The sequence below is a fragment of the Solanum tuberosum genome, unplaced genomic scaffold (assembly GCF_000226075.1).
Source record: "Solanum tuberosum cultivar DM 1-3 516 R44 unplaced genomic scaffold, SolTub_3.0 scf00512, whole genome shotgun sequence".
NCBI lineage: Eukaryota > Viridiplantae > Streptophyta > Magnoliopsida > Solanales > Solanaceae > Solanum > Solanum tuberosum.
The window spans coordinates 140,175-151,804 of record NW_006239475.1 but is presented as its reverse complement, the minus strand read 5'-3'; the positions used below and the strand labels follow the sequence as shown (position 1 = coordinate 151,804).

General features: G+C 35.7%; 1 protein-coding gene across 1 annotated transcript in view; it reads left to right on the top strand.

Annotated features, from left to right (window-relative positions):
• The first annotated feature begins 1,073 nt into the window (after window positions 1-1,073).
• The window catches only part of LOC102580839 (DNA repair protein RAD50), a 30,443-nt gene continuing 19,886 nt past the window's right edge, over window positions 1,074-11,630 (top strand). The window contains exons 1-5 of the mRNA XM_006365403.2: window positions 1,074-1,316; window positions 2,324-2,410; window positions 2,808-2,975; window positions 9,357-9,532; window positions 11,126-11,240. Of these exons, the coding sequence (XP_006365465.1) occupies window positions 1,194-1,316; window positions 2,324-2,410; window positions 2,808-2,975; window positions 9,357-9,532; window positions 11,126-11,240 (669 nt within the window). The 5' untranslated portion in view covers window positions 1,074-1,193. The remainder of the gene's footprint in view (window positions 1,317-2,323; window positions 2,411-2,807; window positions 2,976-9,356; window positions 9,533-11,125; window positions 11,241-11,630) is intronic.

The following is an 11,630-nucleotide window of genomic DNA, read 5'->3' as shown; positions in this document are numbered from 1 at the left end:
GACTTTTATGAAAAGTTATGACTTTTATGAAAGGTTGTGACCTTTCCGAAGGGTTGCAACTTATCCAAATAGTTGCAACCTTTATGATAAGGCACAATAAATATTTTTTCACACTACCCTTCGTTATCTACAATTAGAGGGATTTCCTCTCATTTTAACACAACGAAAATTCTGAACCTCCTCATCTTCTTCTTCTTCCCAATTAAATATTTGTATACTTCGCTCATGTTGAGTGGCTCACTGACACTATTGCTTATGTTACAGATCCTGATATGTATTTTTACAATCATTAATTTATAATTTATGCTTATGTTATTAAGGCTAAATGATAAGATGTACTCCTTCCGTCCCTAATTACTTGTCCACTTTTGAATTGACACACCTATTAAGAAAATAATTAATGACATAGTGAATTTACCATTTTACCCTTATTAATTATGAAGTAGATGAAAAGTTCTACATTTTTCAAAATAATTAATCATTTAATTGAGGGTATAATAGGTAAAAAGAATTTGGCCTTTTTGATTTGTCAAAATGGACAAGTAATTAGGGACAACTATAAAAGGAAAAGTGAAGTAGTAATTAGGGACGGGAGGAGTATCTTATTATAAGATTGCACTCGAACTTGATAAGATCTGTTAATATTTGTTTATTCATACTAGATTATGTGGTTAGTAAAATAATTAATTAGTGATTAATGTTAACACCTATATTAATTAGCGGACCCTCAGCATAAATGAGACCAAGGTAGAATAGTAGAATGTTCTAGAAATTGATTTTTTTTTCTTTAGTAAAAATATCACCATTCTAATATTTTTCAATCTCAAGTTGATTTACTGTAACTAGGGGTATCAGGTCAATGGTACATTTTGATCGATTATTTTAAAAAATAGTAAATTTGTTTGTGCTTTGCACGGTCTTGTTTGTTACTACGTAATCTTGTATGTAAGATAATAGAGTGTTTTAGTTTTAATGCATGATAGATTTTAAGTATTATTTTATACATTTGGTAATATTAAATTCCATTTTACTATTTTATTATATATATAAAAAAAAAAAACAAACAAAAAAAGAAGACGAAAAGGAACACAGAGGGCCAAAGCCTGAGATTTTACTAAACCCCAAATGCGAATTTGCCGTCGACGGAGCTCCGGCAGAAGCTGAAAGGAGAAGAAGAAGACGATTAGCAAAAGATGAGCACTGTAGATAAGATGCTCATAAAGGGCATCCGGAGTTTTGACCCGGAGAACAAAAACGTTATCACCTTTTTCCGACCATTAACTCTCATCGTCGGACCTAATGGCGCCGGAAAAACTGTAATCGCTCATCTCTACAACTCTATTTACGAACATGAATTGCTATGGAAGTTCAATTTCTGCATAAAATGTTTGTTCATAAGTTATTATAGTTATTGCATAAATTTGTTGCTCAACTTCATTCATGTATTTACTTTTTCTTATTTTAGTTCTAATTTTATTTGAGTTTGACTTCTATTGTAAATGAGTATAAGATCCATGAACTGACAAGTCAAGAGGTTCAATATCTATTATTTATACACAAATAGTGTCATATGAACCCCTAGGCCTTACCTAGCTTCCATAGACGGTGTAAAAAGAAATTTACACTAAAATGCAATTGTAGGTAATTCTCTAAGCTCAAGGTGGGCACTTTGTCCTGCTTATGGGATTTCGTGCAAGGTATTAGTGGTTGCATAAATTTGTTGCTCGACTCCATTCATGTATTTACCTTTTTTTTAATTTTTTTTTTCTTGGCTCTAAACTTTTTTAAGTATAAGATCTATTTTAAAGGAGTATAAGCTCTGTGGACTGGCGGCGTAAATTTTTTTAATACTGTCAGGTCACTTATAATGCAACTGCAGGTATTTCTCTAAGCTCAGATTGGTCACTTCGTCTTGCTTAGGTGTTTTAGTGCAAGCTATAGTTTTGACAAAGTGATTAGCTATAAGATATAAAATTTTATTGTAAAAAGCCTGATCATTACAAAATTTAGAAATGTTTCATACTTTATATATTTGGCTTGATTATAGCATTTCAACAAGTTAATCAATATTTTCCCCCAACTTTTTTTGTCCAAATAATTACTGTTTGCGTGTGAAATTATTTATTCTTGCATTGAACATAAAACTTAGTTGTGCTTTGCATCCATGATAATGTTTATTTATTCATGCATAGAACATAAAACTTAGTTGGAGATCTCTGGTTAGAGTCCAGTTAATTAAAAAGATGACCTTCATGTGATAAAAAGATAGGCCTTTCATTGCCAGAGTATTTTGTATGTTCATTCTTCTTCTTGCTGTGGGCAGACTATAATTGAGTGCCTGAAGGTCGCCTGCACTGGTGAGATGCCGCCAAATTGTCGCTCTGGTCATTGCTTCATCCACGACCCTAAGGTGCTCATCTCTTTGGACTTACTTGTGAAGGAGTAAAGAATTTTTTGGTATCTTTACACAGATAGCTGGCTGGATTCATTGTTTACTTCTGTATCCGTATACATCGATTATGCACTGTTTATATACATATTATACATATATTATACATTCACAGGCTATGTTTAGTTTAATCAGTTGGGTGGGCGGCTATTTAGGTTATTCTTCTAAATTTTTTAGCAACCTCGTCCCAGTATCAGTCACCAAAAGTTTAACATCATGTTTTAAATAGCAGATTATCCAGATCCGATAAATCAGTCAATGATCCCATAACTGATATGAACTGTATAGTTTATTTTAGTTATCTTCTTTTTACACTATTTACAGTTTGTGGTTAAAACTGAACACTATTGTGGTGAAGGTGGCTGGAGAGACGGAGACAAAGGGGCAGATAAAGCTACGGTTCAAAACAGCAGCAGGGAAAGATGTGGTGTGCATTAGGTCTTTTCAGCTAACTCAGAAGGCAACAAAGATGGAATACAAGGCCATTGAGAGCGTTCTGCAGACTATAAATCCTCACACTGGAGAGGTATTACTATAAATCCTCAACAGATTGTGATGTTTTATCTGTTTTGGAGATTCTTTGATAGGATAGTAGAATTAGTATAGGTTATATGGTTGGTGAATAGGTATATTTGATCATCAAGGGTAATGATGTTATCTTTGTATTCATATAGATCACATAAGATTGTTGAGGGTCATATAAGTGTGGATTTACATGGAGGGGTGTGGGATCACGTGAACCCATGCACCCCTCCCTAAATTGTGTATAGCAGTGCAACTATTTGGATAGAATGCTTAAATTTATAATGGGAACCAAGGCTCAAGAGAGCCTACTGATGTTTGGTTAAATAATGATGCTGATCATTTTTGAAGTATGAAAATTTGTTGAGAATGACTGTAAGTTGAATAACATACTTTTGTGATAATTGTATTAATTACGGTTGTATCTACGTTCACAAGGTAGGGCTAAAGCAGCAGATACACCATGCTCCCTTGATACCACTTGTGGGATTATTTTGGATATGTTGTAAATTAAACGGTGTTACAATGCAACCATTCTCTTGAAATCCTTGATACGTCTCTGGTCATATGTATACACGTGATAAAGATAAATAATAATTTTTTTTTTGATGAAGTAAGTAGATTCATTTCAAGGCATCAAGAAGATGCAAGCTTTACAAGGATAGATCAGTTAAGCTCACAAAAAAAGGATTTGTAGTCTCTTTCTAAGCTATAGAGCTAACAAAATCCAAGAAGAGTTCTAAATTATTTACAGGGGTCAGTTTGGACCAACTAAAAAGGCTAACTAGACATCTGCCTCGCAAAAGATCTCTAGAAGTTGAAATTCCATCACAACATCTTTTGTTCCTCTCTGTCCATAAACACCAAAAGATAGCACCAGGGATCATCATCGACATACTCTTGATGGCTTTGTCAACATCCCGTAAACTCCAACTTTCAAGAGCATCCCTAACAGAGAAAGGCATGACCCAGGAAAGACCAAAAAAGCAACAAAACATATTCCAGAGGTCTGAGGCAGTTGGGCAGTGCAGTAGCAAGTGGTTGACACTTTCTGTGTGCTTGTGGCAGAAATAGCATCGGTTAGCAAGCTGGAATTTCCTTTTGGAGAGATTATCCTGTGTGAGGCATGAGTTATGTAGTGCAGTCCAACTGAAACAGATCAATATGTTAGCGAATATGTTATAGAAGTAAATAACAATTGAATGCATGATTTGTTAGCGAATATGTTATAGAAGTAAATCATGAGTTAAATATTGATTAAATGGTTGGGTACGTCAATAACACTCCTTATAAATCATTTCCGTTAGTTTAATTCGTTGAAGGAAGGACCAGTGTTATCAAAGGCGCGCTTTAAGCGCACTTAAGCCCTGAAGCATGGCTCAAAACGTGTTAAGCGCTTTGCCTCACTTTATGTGCGCTTCAGTGTCGTCATCAAGGTTCTATGACAAACTTTTCCTTGCCAATGTGCCTCTTATGAAGAAGTGACTAAACAATTGATATTTCACTTTATCATAAAAAAAATTCAGTTTCTTTGGTCATATATTTGTCATTCATGTTTATAATTATTAGTCTTGGACTAAACATATATATATTTGTACTTTTTTCTCCCTTTGCACCTTTTTTCATTAAATCCCGCGCGTTTTATTTGCTGCTTTGCGCTTAAAGCCCCCACGGACCTTAGAGCTTTTTTGCGCTTTTCGCCTTTGATAACACTGGGAATGACTTGGGCCTGTCAAAGTTTGGGTCACAAGGAGGGAAATGTGCTACTACACAGAGAGGAGTTGTAATGATTCACTGAATCTTTGAGTTTGGTTCCGCCGATTTGAACCTTATGTATTAGAAATAGATACCAGGATGGCTTCTTCTTGTCATGCCTGGAAATTCAAGTGCAAGGTTGGTATTATGGAAATTTGGAATGAAGTTTGGTTTTTCTTTTTGTGGGGGTTGGGGTTGGGGGAGGGTTGAGTGCACATTAGCCTATCAAGGTTTTGAAAAAGTGTTTATGTGGGGAATGATTAGAGCTAGTCGAGAACTTCTTGTGATTGATGGAGGATTAACTGTTGAGAATATAATAATTAAATAATGGTGGAATCTAGTTCCATCTTGCATATGGTGGTCAATTTGGAAGGAAAGAAACAATAGGTGCTTTAAGAATATTACTAACCCAATGCAGAAAGTTAAAGAAAACTGCATTAATACTCTATATTTTTGGTGTAAAGAAGAGGGTATAGATGAAGTAGATCAGTTAGTAGATTTCATAGGCTCTTTGTAATCATGACTATTTGGCCTTTGAATGTTTTTTTTGTTTGGTTGCCAGCATACACTCATTGCTGATGAATACAACTTTACCATTCTCAAAAAAAAAATATAATAATTAAATAAAGTGTATTTTTTCTAACAACTTCAACTTCTAGATGTGATGATCACACACTTCATATGGTACCTGTGTCAGACCATCCTAATTCATAAATGTTGTACATGATATTGTCAGTGCGTAGATTAAAGACAGATTATTTATTTATCAAAAAAGGAAGAAGAATTGAGGCCAATTATACTGCATAACAGAGAATGACCATGAAGAAACAATTCAAAAGAGAACTTAAGACAAGAAATTACCTTGACGCATGCCGCTGCATAGAAGTAACAGCAAAGCAAATAAGCCACCAAGAACTGAGCACCAAGATCGCTAAAGGAGAATCAAGTGTGCTCTAGCAAAGAAAAAGACAAAATTAAGTGCACTATATCTTATGTTAATAACAGCGTCAAGCATGTGTCCGTATGTGTATTAGATTAATTTGACTACATCATAGTGCAAAAATATACATGGCACATCAGAATTTTCACAGATACTTCATCCCTTCCTAGTTATTTTTCTATTATATAAACCATAAAAATCATTTTATAGATAGCACACCAAGATGATGCCAACATTACATTGTCTAGCATTGAGCCTCTAGAAAGTCTTCCCAACCCCAAAAGTATAGATGACGTAAAAGAGAGTTTTTGATCTTCAACATTGGTTTTCAGTTCCTTATTTCTTTAATCAAGTAATAATACTTTATTAACAATGGACACAAAACATATACTTGCATATAAGGAGTAAACCAAAAAGTAGAGAACTTCACAATATATATGATTTTCTAAGAATGACATTAATTCTTCTATACCTAAAGGAAACTTATGCGTGCAGCAGCAAAAGAGAACAAGGGATAAGATGCTATCCTCAAGTATGCAAAATCCTTCTCTATTCCATCAAGGTTCTCCTAAATCTTTCTCCATACGATAAAAATAGGTGCTACTAGAGCAATATCCCACGCCTTGACCCTACTCCCCATGCTTACCCTAATGATTGTATTCCCGAAAAACTATATTAAATGATAAAGATAAACGAAGATAAAGTAGTATAAGTAGGTGTGTCACCTACTTAAGAACAGTGTTATCAAAAGCGCGCTTAAACCCTGAAGCGAGGCTTAAAACGTGTTGAGCGCTTCGCCTCGCTTCATGTGCGCTTCAGTGTCGTCATCAAGGTTCTAAGGCAAACGTTTCCTTGCCAATGAGCCTCTTATGAAGAAGTGAAACTAAATAATTGATATTTCACTTAATCATAAAAAAATTTCAATTTCATTGGTCATATATTTGTCATTCATGTTTATAATTATTAGTCTTGGAGCTATGGCCATGGCGGATGATATGGAGACCTAAAATCCCATACAAGGTAAACTGTTTCACATGGTTACTAGCAAAGGAAGCAGTGCTGACACAAGAGAATATAAAGAAGAGGAAGTTCCAACTATGCTCAAGATGCTATCTCTGTGAGGAACAGGAAGAGACAGTCAACCATCTCTTTTTGCATTGCAAATGGACAGATCAATTATGGAGAATATTCAGCAGCCTTAGAAAGATCACTTGGGTGAAACCAAGAAACATAGCACAACTCCTAAATTGTTGGATCAATATTGGCAATACTACAATTAAGGAGGAGAGATGGAGGATTGTCCCAGCATGTATATGGTGGACAGTATGGAAAGAAAGGAATCAAAGATGTTTTGAGGGCAAGAAGAACAATGTGCAGAATTTCAAGATGAATTGTATAGCTCTTTATTATTTTTGGTGTAAACAGAAAGTCTTAGTACAGGCAGAAGAACTTTTTGATGTTTTAGACTATTTGTGACAAAAAGCATAGATGGAGTCAGTCTAGTTTGTAATACTTTTGGGAGAGGGGCTACTTTGATGTAGTACACCTGTGGATAAATAGAAGAAAAAGTTACCATTCTCAAAAAAAAATAAAAAAAAATATCACCCCCCTCGTCTTATATTGCCCATGCTCTAGGCATGCAAGCTGTGGGTAAGGGGTGGGGTTGGAGTCCCATTGGTGGGATGGGAAATGGGGTCCTTTGGTCTCTTGTATGGTCTAGGTCAATCCTCCTCTCATGATCTAGCTTTTGGGATTGAGTTAGGCTAAGGGTCATTTCTTTAACATGGTAGCATAATAGGCAGAAGCCTTGGGATCGAATCTCACCGTCACCCATAATCAAAAAGAATTTCCACGTGCCCGTCTTATTGAAAAAATTCAGGCTCACACGCGAGGGAGCGTGTTGAGAATATAATTAAGCAAATAAAGTATGCTCAATCTAACAACTTGAGTTATTTGTTTGGATCGTCACACACTTCAATCATAACCAGAAAACCTCCGTCAATAGGAAATTGGTATGGCAGGATAGAGGTTAGACCTAGTTTGTGGAAAACCTCATGTCCAATTTACAAGAAGTGGCTCATTATAGTGCTGCTGTGTATTGGTCAGACCCTCAGTAGATGAGCAAGAGCTGATTCACACTTAACTAAATGTTGCATGGCTTGGAGCATTATAGTAAAAATGATAGAATTATAGTGACGTTTTAGATTGATTGGATTTGGTGGAGGACATGATAGCACAACAATAACTGGTTACTGGTGTATGAGGCAAAAAACTTTAGTGTGAAGGCTTGTTAGCTAATGATTAAAAAGAAAGAAGCCATGGAGTTATTTTCATTACTAGTCGAACCCATTGCCCAATTCTACCATGCTCTCAAGTCTCAATCATTTTCTTTGCTTTCTCTCTAAATTCATTCTAAAAGTGCTGCAGAAGAAAACATAGTTGAATGATGATAAACAGGTTATGCATATTGCGTGTGCACAATTAAAGAAACATGACATGTGGATGATATGATAACCAACAATGAAGTTTTTCCTCCCATAGAATATTATTACCTCACCTGAACTCTAAAAGCGACAGGGACCAAAGATACCAAATGGAAACTAAAGAAGTTATTAGCACAGAAGGATGCTTTTAAGTTTCCCCTTTTTCGAGGCTCAAAAGTTTCAACTTGCAAGCATTCATACAACCTCTCCTTTGCTTCCTTTCCTAACCTAATTTGACCACTCAAGGAGATAACGGAAGAATGTATACAACTTAGTTTTCAACCTTTATCTCCTGGAATTATATGTATTTTTGCTACCATTGATCAACTTAGTATGTGCCAAAAAAAAGAGAATAAAGAAACAATACTACTCCAAGTACAAAATCATGTAAACATTTTCATTGCATGTGGATTTGGACTTGGAATACATTGGCCCTTATTCCTAAAAGTTGCTGCCATATGACCAGGAGGTTATGGGTTCAAGTCGTGGAAGTAGTATCTTGCAAAATGTAGGGTAAGACTGCGTATAGTAGACCCTTTTGGTCTGTCCCATCCTTGGATTTGCACATAGCGGGAGTTTTAGTGCACCGAGCTGCCCTTAATCATATAATTTTTTAGCTGGTATTGGTACATTTCTGTTGGTTACTGTGTTGGTCTGGGTCAACTTGCGTGCACCATGAGTAATTCCACAGGGTATCTGCTACCTCCCACTAGCACTAATTCCCGGGTAACTCTATCCACCAAGGCATGGACATGTGAGAAGAAACCACCTAGTGTTTCTTGCCTCCACTGGGAATTGAACCTGAGATCTCATGATTCTCAATCTACTCCGTTGGCCACTAGGCCTTACCTTTGGGTGCTTCTTGGCATTAGTACATATTGTTTTTTTTCCTTTTACATTCTCACAGGGGTAATTGTAACTTGTATTTTTGGAATGTATATGAGCTAGATGAGAAAAAAGAATCTACCTGTGCCAAATTTACTGCTCTGTTTTGTCTTTGTTAATACTTGTCCAGTTAATTTTAATATCTGTGCGGCTTGTGACATTGTCTATCATTTCCCATAAACGTACTGTATCATATCCCATTGTAGTTCTTAGGATTTTTCTAGGCTGATAGTAGAGGCTTAGACTTATACTTGAGTTGTAGGAACAAATGGTTGGACAGGGAAAAAGTTTCTTTCTGAATTCTTAGCTTATTCACTTGCAGAAAGTTTGCTTAAGTTATAGATGTGCCGATATGGACCGAGAAATCCCTGCTCTCATGGGTGTGTCAAAGGCCATTCTTGAAAATGTGATATTTGTTCACCAAGATGAGGCAAACTGGCCATTACAAGAACCGGGTACGCTGAAAAAGAAGTTTGATGATATCTTCTCCGCTACTAGGTATTCTTGTTATCAATAATGGAATTGTTAATTCATTATTATGGAGTTTGTGTTTGAAAGATGTATTCTTCTGTATTCACCCGAATAATTATATTCTTTCTTGAATATGCTTGAAATTCCAACCTGACTTTATTTTACTCAGTCAAGAACATTAAAAATAAGATTAGTTTCTGCCTCAGCCTTACCAACATTCCTCATTTTTTAAAAAAAAATTCTGCATGTATTTCGTGATTGATCAGTAGTGTTTTATCAGGAAAAGGTACCAAAAGGGTGTTCATTTGCAGTGTCAAGAATCATATATGCACCAGTTAGTATGATCTTTTTATGCGAAAATTGCACAAACCTGGAATAGAATATTCAATCTTCCGCTGTTTAAAGTTCTTTAAATCTAATCCATGTGCATCTGTATGGTTTTTTTCTGCAAATTGCTAGAGATACTGATGCTTACAATTCTGTGGCTAGGTCCTTTTGGATTTACCGGATTTGACACTATTTAAGCTACATTTTTGGTCCACTAGTTCTCAAGTTAGGGTATCTAAGGTTTAATGGGTTTACGTGGATTCGTGCATGACTTGGTGCTGTCAAACTTACTAGCTTAGTTCTCTAAGAAAGAAGGTTATTTGTTTACCAGTTTTTGAGTCATCATCATCAGTGGGTATGAAATTAGTACAAGATATCAAGCTCAAGGTTTAATGGGTTTACGTGGATTTGTGCATGTCTTGGTGCTGTCAAACTTTCTAGCTTAGTTCTCTAAGAAAGAAGGTTATTTGTTTACCACTTATTGAGTCATCATTATCAGTGGGTTTGAAATTAGTATGAGATATCAAGCTCAAATGCTCTATACCAAAGAATCATGGTTTGTGGGGGTAGCCTTTTCACCAGATTTGGTGCTTAATCAGCAGGTGTAAATATTATTCCGAGATAATTCAAGCTTTACAGAAATCTCGGAATGGTTGTGCTTTCATGGTTAATTTTTTTATAAATATTTAATTTGTCTTTCTCGCTGCTGAGAGTTTTTCTTTTGATTGTAAAATTAAGGAATATTATTGTAAAAGGGACCTACATTAGGAGAGCGCAGGGAGAAATAACATCCAAAAGGAAGAGCTTACAGTATATGTCTAGCTGTTGATTCAGAGCTTAGTTCACCATCCTAGAGTGAAACAACCCATCTTGATCTTCAAACCCATATGTCATTGATAATCTTCCTCAAAGATGTCTTATTCAGTGTTCCCTGAGATGCTGACGTGTGTCAACAGATAACTAGTTTGGTGCATCTCTCTGTGAGTAAGAGATCTTTCATGATTATGGTCTAAATAGGTAGGTGATATTCATGCAATAGCAGTTTCTGATGTTCAGTTGTTGAGCTGATAGGAACCAAAATGAAAGTGGTTTTCTGGTACGCAGGACAAATTGTTTTTGCATTTTTTGCCGATATTTTTGCTTGGTGTATATTGTTTTTGGTTTCTCTCCGAGGGCCCAAAAGTGGATAGCTCAAGTCAGTACAGTTTAGTCCGGGGGGATATAGAGTTATTGGGCATGATGATTTATTTAATCCACTCTGTGCGTTAACTTCTGCTTTGTTCTACTGTTTAGATACACAAAGGCATTGGAGGTTATCAAAAAGCTTCACAAGGATCAATCTCAAGAAATAAAGACATATAAGTTGAAATTGGAGAATCTTCAGACATTGAAAGATGCTGCTTACAAGGTTTTGAAGTGACCTCTATCGTAACTTGCTTCAGACCCAGAACCATATTTTTCTTCCGTCTCTTCCCCTTTTTAATTACTCAGGCAGTTGTCCAATGTTCTAAAAGCATTCACTTTAATTAGTTCTTTCCTTGTTCCTAGTTCAGTGTAGTTGATAGAACTTATGCTTGTTGATATTTACTCATTAATTTATGATGTCAGATCCTTTTGCTTGAAATGGAGGAACTATGATTTGAATCCCTTGTTTTAGACTAGATTATATAGTACAACAAAGAGAAGTTTCTATTCTGAACACCGAGGAATTTCAAGAGAAATTTCCTATTCTGAAAACGAAGAGGAACTAATTGTGCATTTTGTTTAGCATGGTGAATAAGTTATCAAGATCAGTCCC